Consider the following 17,285-nt stretch of genomic DNA (forward strand, 5'->3'; position numbering starts at 1 on the left):
ATGCTCAGTGAAATAAGCCAGGCAGAGAAAGACAAGTACCAAATGATTTCACTCATCTGTGGAGCATAAGAACAAAGCAAAAACTGAAGGAACAAAACAACAGCAGACTCACAGAACCCAGGAATGGACTAACAGTTGCCAAAGGGAAAGGAACTGAGGTGGGTGGGTGGGAAGGAAGGGAGAAGGGGAATAAGAGGCATTACGATTAGGACACATAGTATAGAGGGGGCCTGGGGAAGGCAGTATAGCACAGAGAAGACAAGTAGTGACTCTTTAGCATCTTGCTACGCTGATGGACAGTGACTGTAATGGGGTATGTGGTGGGGACTTGGGAATGGGGGGAAATCTAGTAACCATAATGTTGCTCATGTGGCTGTAGATTAATGATACCCCCCCACAAAAAATCTACCAGAAATACAATACTGAACAAGATGAACACAAATGAAAGGAAAGTTGATAGCTATATTAACATCAGAGGGAAAAACATTAAAGCAGAGCCTTTTAAGGGATAATTGTATTCTAGCCAATGAATTTTATTGAATTTATTGTTTGTAGGTATACTTGGATTCATTTTTCTTATCTCATTTTATATTTCTGTTTTTATATGCTTCTTTTTCTCCTTTCCTGCCTTTATTGAGTTTTAAAATCTATCCTTTTTTCCTCATTTTTATGTTTTAGAAAATACAATTCTATTTCTATTTCAGCAGTTTCTCTTAAATATTTTTTAATATGGATTTACCTTAATAAAGCCTAAAATAAATTAATATCTGTACTTTCTTCCTGAGAAATCACCAGAATTTCGAATATTTTAGCTCTGATTACTCTCTCCAGTCTTAGAAAATTAGTGTTACCTAGCGTTTTTGTTCCACCCTGTTTTTGTATCCCCACATTGATCATCTTCATTATGTTTATATAAAGTTAATGGCTTTAGCCCTTATACTTATTAATTTCTTTGCCCATCATTACTATTTCTATCTTACTCCTTTCTCCTGATTTCGATGTCCTTTAGAAGTTCTTTTGTGAAAGGTCTATTGAAGGGAAATTCTCTTAATTTTTGTCTTAAAGTGTCTTAATCTTTATCATTGAGTTGTAATTTACTTGCATGTGGTATCTGAGATTGATATGTATTTTCTCCTGATTTTTGCTTTCTGTGATTGTTGCCTAAGTGACATTCTTTTATAGGTAATCTATTTAAAGTTGCATTTAAGGTTTTCCTTTGCTTTGGCCTTTTGCAGTTTCACTACAATTCCATGGTATCTTTTTATTTTCCTGTTTGGTATTTCTTGTGCTTCTTGAATCTGAGAATTGTTGCTTTTCACAAGTTCTAAGTCATCTTTATCTGTGGCATTTTGAATTTTTCTTTGATTCCATTATTTCCATTCTCCTATTAATTTTGTAATATGGAATGTTGGACCTTTTCATGTTATGTAATGTTTTATATTTTCCAGCTCTTTATCTTTATATGACCTATCCTCTGTAATTTCTTCTGATACATATTCCAGCTGGCTAATTCTCTCATCCGCTGAATTTCATCTGCTATTTAACTCATCCATTGAGTATTTAATTTCAATCACCATATTTTTAATTCCCATGAACTTTACTTGCTTCCTTTATAAATCTGCCCAGTCCTTTTCTGACAACAGCTTTTTTCAACAATCTATTTTTCTTTATTACCTTAATTTCTTTATAATCACTATGTGACAATTTTGTTAATGAAATTATTATTTTTCTGTTGTTGACTTTTGTTGGAATTTTTTTCCTTCATGTGTTTTGTAATTTTTATTGAGAGCTCATTTTATTGTGGCTTAATCCATAGGAAACCTTATAAGTCCTGGCTTGAGGACGTGTCTCTTTTGAGAGACAGTATTTATTTCTGCCAAATGTCCCAGAGTTACTACCTCTTTGCATGTGAGTGTATCAGATCCAATTACAAAGGTAATAACTTCAAATTGGATTTCACAAGTGATTAAAACTCTAATTTCAGTCCACTATGGTACCTGGTCTTTGGTTACAAATTGTTTTGAAAATTTTTTTCATCTCAGGCTAGGTACCTTGGTTTTTTTCTTGCCAGTAGATAGGGTTTTGTTTTGTTTTTTAAAAATCTCTTTCTTTCCTGGCTTTCTCTCTCTGTTCCTTTCTCTTTCTTCTTCTTTCTCCATGACTCAGTTAGGACGCCCAGGTTTATACAAGCCAGGTAACTTTTCCTGTCCTGCATGGACATTAAAATCAGAATCTATTTGTTATGAAAAGCAGTAACCATCCCCACTGTTCTGTTATGAGCAACTATATCATGAACACCTTATTGTGAGTATGGATTTACAAAGATTGGGACCCTGCATATTTTCCTTATTTTCTTGAAAGCTCAGTTATGTTTTTAAAAAAATGTTTGCTTTACAGAGTAGAAAATTGGTTGCCAGGGGCTGTGGGGTAGGGGAAATAGGAGAAGTGGGAAATGGGTATGGACTTTGAGCTATAAGGTGAGTCAGGTCTGAGGATCTAACGTAAACATGGTGCTGTAGCTGATAATACCATGTTGTGTAACTGAAATTTTCTGAGTAGAACTTAAATGTTTTTAACCCCTCCCCCCAAAAAACATAAATATGTGAGGTGTTGTATGTGTTAATCAACTAGATAAGGGTATTCTTTTACAATGTGTATGAATATATATAAAATCACAATATACACTTTAGATTTCTTACAATTTTAAATGTCAATTATACCTGAATAAAGGTGAAATTAAAAAAAAATTTTTTAAGAATTATTATGAAAAATGTTTGTTTTAGCATTTACTGATGTTTTTGTATCAAGAGGATTTCCAGATTTTCTGTTCTACCATTTTTCCAGAAACAGAAGCCAAGGTGGGTTTATTGACCTTTCCCAGGAATCCTATAACTTTAAAAAGAATCCAGTTCAAGTCAGCAATTATTGAATGTCTTCTTTGTCTCAGCTACTATTTAGGGAAATTTTCTAGCAGAATGCCATTTTCATTCAGAAATAAAATAAATCTGCCTATCTTCTTCACCATCTTTCTGCAACTATCAGTTTAAAGGATCACATATCAAAGGCTTCAGCAAATAAGTTCTGGTACTGTAGATAAAATTTCCATCTTTAGATAGAATTCCAGCACCACTTAAACCCCTGCTACTACAATATATGGACTACATTATTATTACTAACACAAACACACACACACAAAAGGTAAGTGGAAGGGTTACATCAGAATTCACATATTTTTCAAAATTGTGTATTTCCTTTCTTTGTGTTTAGATTTTCTCCTACCTCAGTTTAAAAGATATGGTAATATGTGGCCAAGTTAGTCGCTCCTGGATGACAATGATACAAATAAGCTCATTGTGGAACGGTGTAAGTAGACACTATCTAGAGCTATGACTTTATTCTAATTCTTAAAGGAAAACAGACTGCTATAAAGACAACTATAGTAGGGTCTACCTTTTTCCCTGCTCCCCTCCATGGGGGCCGCAAAAGTAGGTGCATTTGTTTCTGTTTTGTTCAGGCACAAGCCTGAAGGAAGAAATAAAAATATAATAACACAATTTTAAAAAATGTATTGATTAATATTTTCTAATTTAAATGGTAGAAATAAAAGAAATAAACAATATTATTTTTGGATTGTAACAAAGTTCTGTTATATCTGAGTTAGCCTTAACATTGTCTAACTTAGATGTTGCAGAGATAAATTAAGAAAATGCAAGTAAAGTGCCTAGTATAGAGCCTGGAATATAGGTAGCTCTCAATAAATTTTAGCTGTTAATATTTCAAAAAACATAACAAAGCAGCACAAAAGATGGAGTAAAGGAAAAAGCGACAGCATGAAATAGGACTAAAATATGTAACATGTAAACAAAGCTTATTTGATACTCTTAGTGTGTTTGCATGCACACAGACACACATGCACTCAGGTATTTCCTAAAAAGAACTTCTAGGCTGGGACCTCTGTACTCTTCTTATTACAGCACTATTTTTGTAACCTAGAATATGCCTTTGCTTTTCATTCCAAAGAGACGTTGGGGAGAAGTCTCAGCCAACAAGAAAAAATAAGTATGTATTATCCCCAATGATTTCTCTTTCCTGTTTCTTGGATGATACTTTGATGTCAACAACTGTTATCGTTGTTGCAGTGGCAACATTTTCCCTGTTGCCTACAGTCAATAGCTGACTTCATCACCCCTCCTTAATTGCTAATGACTGGAGGACTAATAATGTCACTTAGACTGATCTTTGAATAGGTAGCTAGGGCCATTCTACAGAAACTCTAGAACTTACACAAGGAGACTAAGTGGAGCTACAAGGTGCTTGGGGCTTTAGCTCTGTAAACAGCTCAGTATCTTTACACCCCATCAGAGTACCATCCCATTCTTGGCTGTACTGTTCTATTCATACTTGAAGCAAAAACGCCAAGAAGAAAATGTGCTTCTATTATAGCTAGTTAATTCATCTTAGCTACCAAATTTAACATTCTTGTCTTAAATTTATGTTTTGTTTAATTCAGTTATTCTCAAACTTAAGAATGCATAAGAATTGTCTGAAGAGATAGTGAAAACAGTTTGCTGGCTGCCATCCCCAGAGTTTCTGACTCAGTAAGTCTGGGATGTGGCTTGAGAATTTACATTTCCAAGTTCCTAATGCTCATGCTGCTGGTACCAGAACTATATTTTGAGAACCACTAGTTTAAAGTAATAAATCAGTTATTTCTGTGACAGATTGGGGGTGTTACTTCTTCCTTTGGGAAACCTGTAAAGAAAAAGATAATCAAATGGCCTGAAAGAGAAAGAATATGTACAATACTAAGATCAGGACACATCCTGCAGAAGCCTGGCACAAAAAAGCCAGTGCTTCTGCCCAGAGTCCTTACTGGGTAAAGACAGAGAGAAGAAAAGCACATGTCATTTGACAAACAAAGCCAGGGTAGGAAGTTAAGTTTCTTTATGTTCAGCAAAGTTTTTTTCCCACAATTCTGTTGCCCTTCATCTTCAATTATTTTTGCCTTTATTTGTGAGTGCTCAGATGTGGCACAACTACAATAAACATTTTAGCACAAAGAATATATTTGTTCAGAAGGCAGTGAGAAATTGATTGTTCATAAACCTAATCTTTTAGCTGAGAGATATTACTAATTGTATGACATCAATATTATTGTTTACCAACCGGCCCTGGCTACACCAAGCTCACATGAACCTCTGTGCTCTTCAATTTTATGTACAATCAGCCAGGTACTGGGTTATCTTTCCTTTTTTTCTAGAACTACCTCCTCTGAATTATGAATTATGAAAAGGCCATTATAAACCACATACTCTAGATTGAAGTGGGGAGAACAACCTTGGGGTTCACCTGGGATGATGGAGGGTATCAGGCAATTGGCTCTGGTGGGGGATGGATGTAAGGCCCCTGCCCTCCCAGTTATTGACCTAGACTGGATATTTGGAATGTTTGTAATTAAACTTGGGAATGATTGCAAGGAAAAAAAATCTGTAATCAAATCTGGGGATCCCCATAAAATCTGTAATTAAACCTTGGAATGACCACAAAAACAACTGAAAAAATGAGCAATATGAAGAAATTTTAGTTCTTGATGCTTTAAAAATATTAAAAACTTTTACATGCAAAAGATGTTTATAATTTCTTTTGTTTTTATCCTTTTCAGATGGACTTTTCCACTGTAAAAAATATGATCACCGATAAATATATATAGTGTCTATTTTGCAAAGATGGCAACTAAATGTGCTGTTCTTGAATTTTTTGTGGTTGTCTTCTGCAAATGAAAACTTTGAGATATGTCATTACTTATGTTCTTTATAACTGTCTTGCTTTCCTATTTTGTAATTTAAAAAATATTAAGAAAAATATAAATAAAGTGGAAACTTCAGTCACAGTCTTAGGTCATAAGAATAGCAACTAAAGCCAAAATGGAATATTACTCAGCCATAAAAAAGAACAAAATCTTGCCATTTTTGACAACATGGATAGACCTAGAGGGTATTATATTAAGTGAAATAAGTCAGTCAGAGAAAGACAAATACCATGTGGCTTCACTTTTATGTGGAATCTAAAGAACAAAATAAATGAACAAACAAACAAAACAGAAATAGACTCATTGACACAGAGAACAGACTGATGGTTGCCATAAGGGAGGGGGTGGGCGATGGGTAAAATAGGTGAAGGGGTTAAAGAGATACAAACTTCAAATTATAAAATAAATTAGTCACAGGGATAGAAGTACAGCATAGGGAATATAGCTAATAATATTATAATATCTTTATATAGTGACAGATGGGAACTACACTTATTGTAGTGAGCACTTAGAAATGTATATAATCATTGAATCACTAAATCGTTCATCTGAAATCAATATAGTATTGTATATCAACTATATTTAAATAAAAATTTATTAAAAACTTATAGTATAGTCAGCTCTTACTGGACTGTATGCCCTGGGAGTTGGTCCTTTGTCCATTCTTATTGACCACTTTGTTTTGTCTAGCATTTGTCTATCTATGTAACAGCAATTTATCTACTAAAAAATACAAGAATATATTCTAATTTTAAAAATTCTAATAGACAGTAAAAGCAAAAATTATTCACTTATTTTAAAGATACTCAGTATTATCAACTTTCTGTTTTCCTAAAATACATATATATATATATATATTGATTAAAATATACAATTAATTTTTTTTTTTTTTTAATAATTATTTTTTATTGAAGGGTAGTTGACACACAGTATTACATTACATGAGTTTCAAGTGTACAACACAGTGGTAGAACATTTATATACATAATTCTAGGTTCCAGCTATCACCCTACCAGGCTGTTACAATATCTTGACTATATTCCTTATGCTATACCTTACATCCCGGTTACTTATTTATTTTACCATTGGAAGTCTGTCCTTTTTTTTTTTTTTTTTTTGTGAGGGCATCTCTCATATTTATTGATCAAATGGTTGTTAACGACAATAAAATTCTGTATAGGGGAGTCAATTCTCAATGCACAATTATTATTCCACCCCAAGCCTAATTTTTGTCAGTCTCCAATCTTCTGAGGCATAACAAACAAGTTCTTACATGTAGAACAAATTCTTACATAATGAATAAGTTACATAGTGAACAGTACAAGGGCAGTCATCACAGAAACTTTCGGTTTTGCTCATGCATTATGAACTCTAAACAGTCAGTTCAAATATGAATACTCATTTGGTTTTTATACTTGATTTGTATGTGGATACCACATTTCTCTCTTTATTATTATTATTTTTAATAAAATGCTGAAGTGGTAGGTAGATACAAGATAAAGGTAGAAAACATAGTTTAGTGTTGTAAGAGAGCACATGTAGATGATCAGGTGTGTGCCTGTAGACTATGTGTTAATCCAAGCTAGACCAGGGCAATAAAACATCCACGTATGCAAAGATTTCTCTCAGAACGGGGGGGTGAGGTTCTAAGCCTCACCTCTGTTGATCCCCAATTTCTCACCTGATGGCCCCCCTGCGACTGTGCCTGTCTTAGGTTGTTCCTCCCTTGAGGAATCTTACCCGTCTCTGGCTAACCAGTCATCTTCCGGGGCCATACAGGGAAATGTGAAGTTGGTAAGTGAGAGAGAAGCCTTATTGTTTGAAAAAGTTAGCTTTTTACTTCTTTGCATATTTATGCCCTGTGGCTTCTATGCCCAGCATTTGTCTTGAGGTATCTTTACCACTTGGAAGAATTATGATACTCGGTAAATTTGATATGAGGCACGAATTCTATTTAAGGGTTGTAATTAGGAAGGAAGAAGAAAAGCTATAGAAGTAGCAGGCGGAAGAAAACATGGGAAGATTGATTATTCCTTTGATATATCTTCTTGTAGAGTAACTTCAGCATGTATAGGTTTTAAGCTACTACTTAAATTGCACACACACATTAACATAATAGGAGTATAGTTACATAACCAAAGCATATCTGTAATTACCAGCCATCTGCAGTGAAACCAAGAAAACCAGTTAGGCACCTTAGGCATTTGTGAAAACTTATCTATGATATGGTGGATATTGTCCAACTGAACTAGAACAGTCTGAGAGAAATCAGACAAATTAAAACAACCCATTCCTGGGGACTGTTCACATGCCATATGTTCTTTTGACAGTAAATAGTTTTTAGTTGTAAGACTTTGGAGCGCTACAATTTGTACTTCTCCAAATTCTTGGTTGAGTTCCAACAGTATAGATCCAGTCCAATTTTGTTGTTTTACTGTATGCACAGGCCAGCTTAGATATCTCCTTCCTCACTCCCATGGCAAGTCCAGGAACTGGTGGGATGAGTGCATCTACAGCTGTAGCAGTGCGTGGATCTTTGTTGGGGTTTTTTGATGATCATCTTCTGGCATGAGTCTTCCAGAGAGTGCAGATGTTGGAAGTTCTTTTTCATATCGTATCTTAGTTCATTTTCGGGGTAGCCCAATTAGGCTTTGATCCTCTGTATAAACACAAACAGACCCTTTGCCTACACTTTTATATGCCCTTTATACCCTTGTGTAGAACTCGTTGGAGGTTACCACACAGGAACTGCCCTTTTTTTTTTTTTTTTTTGCTATCACTAATCTACACTTACATGACGAATATTATGTTTACTAGGCTCTCCCCTATACCAGGTCTCCCCTATAAACCCCTTTACAGTCACTGTCCGTCAGCATAGCAAAATGTTGTAGAATCACTACTTGCCTTCTCTGTGTTGTACAGCCCTCCCTTTTCTCCTACCCCCCCATGCATGTTAATCTTAATACCCCCCTACTTCTCCCCCCCTTATCCCTCCCTACCCACCCATCCTCCCCAGTCCCTTTCCCTTTGGTACCTGTTAGTCCATTCTTGAGTTCTGTGATTCTGCTGCTGTTTTGTTCCTTCAGTTTTTCCTTTGTTCTTATATTCCACAGATAAGTGAAATCATTTGGTATTTCTCTTTCTCTGCTTGGCTTGTTTCACTGAGCATAATACCCTCCAGCTCCATCCATGTTGCTGCAAATGATTGGATTTGCCCTTTTCTTATAGCTGAGTAGTATTCCATTGTGTATATGTACCACATCTTCTTTATCCATTCATCTATTGATGGACATTTAGGTTGCTTCCAATTCTTGGCTATTGTAAATAGTGCTGCGATAAACATAGGGGTGCATCTGTCTTTCTCAAACTTGATTGCTGCATTCTTAGGGTAAATTCCTAGGAGTGCAATTCCTGGGTCAAATGGTAAGTCTGTTTTGAGCATTTTGATGTACCTCCATACTGCTTTCCACAATGGTTGAACTAACTTACATTCCCACCAGCAGTGTAGGAGGGTTCCCCTTTCTCCACAGCCTCGCCAACATTTGTTGTTGTTTGTCTTTTGGATGGCAGCCATCCTTACTGGTGTGAGGTGATACCTCATTGTAGTTTTAATTTGCATTTCTCTGATAATTAGCGATGTGGAGCATCTTTTCATGTGTCTGTTGGCCATCTGTATTTCTTTTTTGGAGAACTGTCTGTTCAGTTCCTCTGCCCATTTTTTAATTGGGTTATTTGTTTTTTGTTTGTTGAGGCGTGAGAGCTCCTTATATATTCTGGACGTCAAGCCTTTATCGGATGTGTCATTTTCAAATATATTCTCCCATACTGTAGGGATCCTTCTTGTTCTATTGATGGTGTCTTTTGCTGTACAGAAGCTTTTCAGCTTAATATAGTCCCACTTACTCATTTTTGCTGTTGTTTTCCTTGCCCGGGGAGATATGTTCAAGAAGAGGTCACTCATGTTTATGTCTAAGAGGTTTTTGCCTATGTTTTCTTCCAAGAGTTTAATGGTTTCATGGCTTACATTCAGGTCTTTGATCCATTTTGAGTTTACTTTTGTATATGGGGTTAGACAATGGTCCAGTTTCATTCTCCTACATGTAGCTGTCCAGTTTTTCCAGCACCACCTGTTGAAGAGACTGTCATTTCGCCATTGTATGTCCATGGCTCCTTTATCAAATATTAATTGACCATATATGTCTGGGTTAATGTCTGGATTCTCTAGTCTGTTCCATTGATCTGTGGCTCTGCTCTTGTGCCAGTACCAAATTGTCTTGATTACTATGGCTTTATAGTAGAGCTTGAAGTTGGGGAGTGAGATCCCCCCTACTTTATTCTTCTTTCTCAGGATTGCTTTGGCTATTCGGGGTCTTTGGTGGTTCCATATGAATTTTTGAATTATTTGTTCCAGTTCATTGAAGAATGTTGCTGGTAGTTTCATAGGGATTGCATCAAATCTGTATATTGCTTTGGGCAGGATGGCCATTTTAACGATATTAATTCTTCCTAGCCACGAGCATGGGATGAGTTTCCATCTGTTAGTGTCCCCTTTAATTTCTCTTAAGAGTGACTTGTAGTTTTCAGAGTATAAGTCTTTCACTTCTTTGGTTAGGTTTATTCCTAGGTATTTTATTTTTTTTGATGCAATTGTGAATGGAGTTGTTTTCCTGATTTCTCTCTCTGTTGGTTCATTGTTAGTATATAGGAAAGCCACAGATTTCTGTGTGTTGATTTTGTATCCTGCAACTTTGCTGTATTCCGATATCAGTTCTAGTAATTTTGGGGTGGAGTCTTTAGGGTTTTTTATGTACAGTATCATGTCGTCTGCAAATAGTGACAGTTTAACTTCTTCTTTACCAATCTGGATTCCTTGTATTTCTTTATTTTGTCTGATTGCCGTGGCTAGGACCTCCAGTACTATGTTAAATAACAGTGGAGAGAGTGGGCATCCCTGTCTAGTTCCCGATCTCAGAGGAAATGCTTTCAGCTTCTCGCTGTTCAATATAATGTTGGCTGTGGGTTTATCATAGATGGCCTTTATTATGTTGAGGTACTTGCCCTCTATTCCCATTTTGCTGAGAGTTTTTAACATGAATGGATGTTGAACTTTGTCAAATGCTTTTTCAGCATCTATGGAGATGATCATGTGGTTTTTGTCTTTCTTTTTGTTGATGTGGTGGATGATGTTGATGGACTTTCGAATGTTGTACCATCCTTGCATCCCTGGAATGAATCCCACTTGGTCATGGTGTATGATCCTTTTTATGTATTTTTGAATTCGGTTTGCTAATATTTTGTTGAGTATTTTTGCATCTACGTTCATCAGGGATATTGGTCTGTAGTTTTCTTTTTTGGTGGGGTCTTTGCCTGGTTTTGGTATTAGGGTGATGTTAGCTTCATAGAATGAGTTTGGGAGTATCCCCTCCTCCTCTATTTTTTGGAAAACTTTAAGGAGAATGGGTATTATGTCTTCCCTGTATGTCTGATAAAATTCCGAGGTAAATCCATCTGGCCCGGGGATTTTGTTCTTTGGTAGTTTTTTGATTACCTCTTCAATTTCGTTGCTGGTAATTGGTCTGTTTAGATTTTCTGTTTCTTCCTGGGTGAATCTTGGAAGGTTATATTTTTCTAGGAAGTTGTCCATTTCTCCTAGGTTTCCCAGCTTGTTAGCATATAGGTTTTCATAGTATTCTCCAATAATTCTTTGCATTTCCGTGGGGTCCGTCGTGATTTTTCCTTTCTCGTTTCTGATACTGTTGATTTGTGTTGATTCTCTTTTCTTCTTAATAAGTCTGGCTAGAGGCTTATCTATTTTGTTTATTTTCTCGAAGAACCAGCTCTTGGTTTCATTGATTTTTGCTATTGTTTTATTCTTCTCAATTTTATTTATTTCTTCTCTGATCTTTATTATGTCCCTCCTTCTGCTGACCTTAGGCCTCATCTGTTCTTCTTTTTCCAATTTCGATAATTGTGACATTAGACCATTCATTTGGGATTGCTCTTCCTTTTTTAAATATGCTTGGATTGCTATATACTTTCCTCTTAAGACTGCTTTTGCTGTGTCCCACAGAAGTTGGGGCTTAGTGTTGTTGTTGTCATTTGTTTCCATATATTGCTGGATTTCCATTTTGATTTGGTCATTGATCCATTGATTATTTAGGAGCGTGTTGTTAAGCCTCCATGTGTTCGTGAGCCTCTTTGCTTTCTTTGTACAGTTTATTTCTAGTTTTATGCCTTTGTGGTCTGAAAAGTTGGTTGGTAGGATTTCAATCTTTTGGAATTTTCTCAGGCTCTTTTTGTGGCCTAGTATGTGGTCTATTCTGGAGAATGTTCCATGTGCACTTGAGAAGAATGTATATCCCGCTGCTTTTGGATGTAGAGTTCTATAGATGTCTATTAGGTCCATCTGCTCTACTGTGTTGTTCAGTGCTTCCGTGTCCTTACTTATTTTCTGCCCAGTGGATCTATCCTTTGGGGTGAGTGGTGTGTTGAAGTCTCCTAGAATGAATGCATTGCAGTCTATTTCCCCCTGTAGTTCTGTTAGTATTTGTTTCACATATGCTGGTGCTCCTGTGTTGGGTGCATATATATTTAGAATGGTTATATCCTCTTGTTTGACTGAGCCCTTTATCATTATGTAGTGTCCTTCTTTATCTCTTGTTACTTTCTTTGTTTTGAAGTCTATTTTGTCTGATATTAGTACTGCAACCCCTGCTTTCTTCTCACTGTTGTTTGCTTGAAATATGTTTTTCCATCCCTTGACTTTTAGTCTGTACATGTCTTTGGGTTTGAGGTGAGTTTCTTGTAAGCAGCATATAGATGGGTCTTGCTTTTTTATCCATTCTGTTACTCTGTGTCTTTTGATTGGTGCATTCAACCCATTAACATTTAGGGTGACTATTGAAAGATATGTACTTATTGCCATTGCAGGCTTTAAATTCGTGGTTACCAAAGGTTCAAGGTTAGCCTGTTTAGTATCTTACTGCCTAACTTAGCTCGCTTATTGAGCTGTTATATACACTGTCTGGAGATTCTTTTCTTCTCTCCCTTCTTGTTCCTCCTCCTCGATTCTTCATATGTTGGGTGTTTTGTGCTGTGCTCTTTTTAGGAGTGCTCCCATCTAGAGCAGTCCCTGTAAGATGTTCTGTAGAGGTGGTTTGTGGAAAGCAAATTCCCTCAGCTTTTGTTTGTCTGGGAATTGTTTAATCCCACCGTCATATTTGAATGATAGTCGTGCTGGATACAGTATCCTTGGTTCAAGGCCCTTCTGTTTCATTGTATTAAATATATCATGCCATTCTCTTCTGGCCTGTAGGGTTTCTGTTGAGAAATCTGACGTTAGCCTGATGGGTTTCCCTTTATAGGTGACCTTTTTCTCTCTAGCTGCCTTTAACACTCTTTCCTTGTCCTTGATCTTTGCCATTTTAATTATTATGTGTCTTGGTGTTGCCCTTCTTGGATCCTTTCTGTTGGGGGTTCTGTGTATTTCCGTGGTCTGTTTGATTACTTCCTCCCCCAGTGTGGGGAAGTTTTCAGCAATTATTTCTTCTAAGATACTTTCCATCTCTTTGCCTCTCTCTTCTTCTTCTGGGACCCCTATAATACGGATATTGCTCCTTTTAGATTGGTCACACAGTTCTCTTAATATTGTTTCATTCCTGGAGATCCTTTTGTCTCTCTCTATGTCAGCTTCTATGCGTTCCTGTTCTCTGATTTCAATTCCATCAATGGCCTCTTGCATTCTATCCATTCTGCTTATAAACCCTTCCAGAGTTTGTTTCATTTCTGCGATCTCCTTTCTGGCATCTGTGATCTCCCTCCGGACTTCATCCCATTTCTCTTGCGTATTTCTCTGCATCTCTGTCAGCATGTTTATGATTCTTATTTTGAATTCTTTGTCAGGAAGACTGGTTAGGTCTGTCTCCTTCTCTGGTGTTGTCTCTGTGATCTTTGTCTGCCTGTAGCTTTGCCTTTTCATGGTGATAGGAATAGTCTGCAGAACTGGGACGAGTGACGGCTGGAAGGACTTCCTTTCTTGTTGGTTTGTGGCCCTCCTCTCCTGGGAGAACAGCGGCCTCTAGTGGCTTGTGCTGCGCAGCTGCGCGCAGACAGGGTTTCTGCTTCCTGCCCGGCTGCTATGGAGTTAATCTCCGCTGTTGCTGTGGGCGTGGCCTGGCTCGGGCAGCTACTCCAAAATGGTGGAGTCGCGTTGGAGCAGGAGCTGCTGGGAGGCTATTTATCTCCGTAAGGGGCCTCCCTGCTCCCTGCAGCCCAGGGGTTAGGGTGCCCTGAGATCCCGGGTTCCCTACCTCTGGATTAAGTGACCCGCCCTGCCCCTTTAAGACTTCCAAAAAGCACCCGCCAAAACAAAACAACGACCACCAAAAAAAACAAGAAAAAAAATTTTTTTAATTAAAAAAAAAAAAATTTTTTTTAATTAAAAAAAAAAGGTGGTCATTCGTTTTTCTTTATTCTCCGGTGCCAGCCTCAGGCCTCTGCTCACCGGTCTTTCTGCCCTGTTTCCCTAATATTGGGGTCCCTGTCCCTTTAAGACTTCCAAAAAGCGCTCGCCAAAACAAAGCAGCAAAAAAGCAAAAAAAAAAAAAAAGGTCGCGCGCTTTTCTTATGTCCTCTGTCGCCCAGCCTCCAGTGCCTGCTCACTGTTCTTGCTGCCCTGTTTTCCCAGTATCGAGGGCCCTGCAGTCTGGCCCGGATGGCTGGGGCTGGGTGCTCGGCAGTCCTGGGCTCCGTCTCCCTCCCGCTCTGCCCGCTCCTCTCCCGCCGGGAACTGGGGGGAGGGGCGCTCGGCTCCCGCGGGGCCGGGGCTTGTATCTTACCCCCTTCGCGAGGCGCTGGGTTCTCTCAGGTGCGGATGTGGTCTGGATATTGTCCTGTGTCCTCTGGTCTTTATTCTAGGAAGGGTTGTCTTTGTTATATTTTCATAGATATATGTTGTTTTGGGAGGAGATTTCCGCTGCTCTACTCACGCCGCCATCTTCCGCCCCCTCCTACAATTAATTTTTAATATGAAAGGGATCATATTGTTTCATATTTTATGTCCTGGAAATATTTCCATGTCAGTATATAAAGAACAATTTAATTATTTTGAAATACTTAGAATAATTTTTCATACTATGGATATACCATAATTTGTTTAACTTTTTTCCTATTGATGGAAATTGAAGTTATTTCCTGTTTTTCCACGTTGCTTTGTACTTTCATTGTGATATTTGTCTTTAACTATCTTAATCAGTTTGAGTTGTTATAACAAAGTTCCATAGGTTGGGTGGCTTATAAACAACAAAAACTTACTTTTCACAGTTCTGGAGGCTGAAAGTTCAAAATCAGGGTGCCAGTATAATCAAGTTCTAGTGAGGCCCTCTTCCGGGTTGCAGACTGGCATCTTCTCATTGTATCCTCATATGGCAGAAAGGGGAGAGAGCGGTCTCTGGGATCTCCTGTCTCAGGGCACTAATCCTACTCACGAGATCTCCCTTAATTACATCCCAACGGCCCCACCTGCCAATACTATCACACTGAGGTTAGGATTTCAACAGATGAATTTGGGAAAGGATACATTTGGTTAATTGCATTAACCCATATGTCCTTTGATGTGCATTTTTAGTTTCCACATATATTTCTGGAAACAAGAAAAAATATATTTCAGAAAGTATATATTCATACCGATTTCTGATGAGAAAGAAAGTCATAAATTTATGTAAATATCAACATGGATGACTCTAAAGATATTAATGAGTAAAAGCAAGTTGCAGAATGATATAGATAATCTAACACCATTTACATATAATTTTTCAATGTGTAAAATAATAATTTTATGATTTACTTTATATTTTGAAATAATTCAATAATATATATTTAAGGATATACGCATATAGAGCAAAATGTAAAAAGCATGAATAACTCCAAATGCAAGATAGTGGTTACCTCTGAGGTGGAGAGAGTTGAATGAAATTGGAGATAGGTTTGCAAAGAGTTTCAACTGTATCTGTAATTTTTTTTAATTGAAAAAAGAAAATATACAAAATGGAATAATTCTGATTGCATATTGTTGGTGCTGAAGAAAGCTATAGTTTTTTATGTAGTAGTATTATATTTGATCACATATTAAACCATCTTGGTTTTAACAGCTTGTCAGTTGATTCTCTAGGGTCTTCTAGGTAGACTGTCATGTCATCTGGAAATATTGTTATATTTTCATCCATTCCTACTCTTTATTTCTTCTTTTCAGTATCAGTGATATGTAGCCATTTTGTCTTGTTCTTGACTCCTTTTCTCATATTTTTAATGAAATTAGTGTTCATATTATTACATCTTTTAATTTTTGGGACAAGCTCTATCTAGGGATATAATGCTACTCCCTCTTTTAGAGCAGCCACATTCTGCACATTCCTCAATCTGATCATGTCTGTTCGGATCGGATCTTTAGGAACTATTAATTTCTGATCCATCGAAACAATTTCTGCTTTGTTTTAAGGGATATTACAGATTTCTGGAAAAAAATTCATTTCTTGGCATTTGGATGGGAGAAAAAAGCTGAAACATGCTTAGTCTGCCATTTTGAACCAATTTATTACTTTTATAGTAATAAAGTTAACAAAATAATTGTAAAGCTTAATGTGTTAGCCACCTGAATCCTCTCTGTCTCTCCTCTTTCTATGTACATGTATATGTATACACACAATGTACGTAGATAATGTGCTATTAAATAATCTATGTTTTCTGAAGAAAGAAAATGGACTCAAGATGCAACATTCAAGGTTTCGGTTTGATCTAAGATTTTCATTATAGGGGGTTGAACAGTGGAGTGAATTTATGAGAAATGGCAAGATATTTGTCTCTAGAAGCTCTTAATTTATTTATTAATTGAGATTAAATCCACATAACATATAGTTTACAATTTTAACCATTGAGAGAGTAACTGTCAGTGGTTTTTAGTATATTCATAATGTTGTACAACCAACGTCACTAATGCCAAGACTTTTCACCACTCAAGAAGAAACATATTTATTCTGCCTTTTCTTTTTCTTACCTAGTTGTCTAGGTCAGAACTTCCAATGCCATGATGAATAAAATGATGTGAGCAGACATCCTGGTCTTGTTCCTGATCTTGGGAAGAACGTTTCCAGCCATTCACTATTAACTAAAATGTTACTTGTAGGTTTTTCACAGCAGCCCTTTATTGGGTTGATGAAGTTTCCCTAATTTGTTAAGTGCTTTTATCATAAAAGGGTGCTGAATTTTGTCAAATGCTTTTTCTTCATCAACCAAAATTGTTTTATTCATTCTCTTAAATAGTGTTATTACATTGATTGATTTTTTTATGTTGAACTGCCCTTGCATACCTGGGGTCAATCTCATGTGTTCATGGTGTATCATCCCTTCAATATGCTGCTGTATTCTGTTTGCTAATATTTTGTTGAGAATATTTGCATCTGTATTTTAAAGGAATATTGGT

General features: G+C 36.8%; 1 protein-coding gene across 1 annotated transcript in view; it reads left to right on the forward strand.

Moving 5' to 3' along the window:
• The window catches only part of FBXL13 (F-box and leucine rich repeat protein 13), a 234,634-nt gene that overhangs the window by 44,266 nt on the left and 173,083 nt on the right, over window positions 1–17,285 (forward strand). The window contains 4 exon segments of the mRNA XM_057504965.1: window positions 3,268–3,363; window positions 5,663–5,701; window positions 5,704–5,759; window positions 14,676–14,686. Of these exon segments, the coding sequence (XP_057360948.1) occupies window positions 3,268–3,363; window positions 5,663–5,701; window positions 5,704–5,759; window positions 14,676–14,686 (202 nt within the window).

The sequence above is a fragment of the Manis pentadactyla genome, chromosome 7 (genome assembly GCF_030020395.1).
Source record: "Manis pentadactyla isolate mManPen7 chromosome 7, mManPen7.hap1, whole genome shotgun sequence".
Taxonomy (NCBI): Eukaryota; Metazoa; Chordata; class Mammalia; order Pholidota; family Manidae; genus Manis; species Manis pentadactyla.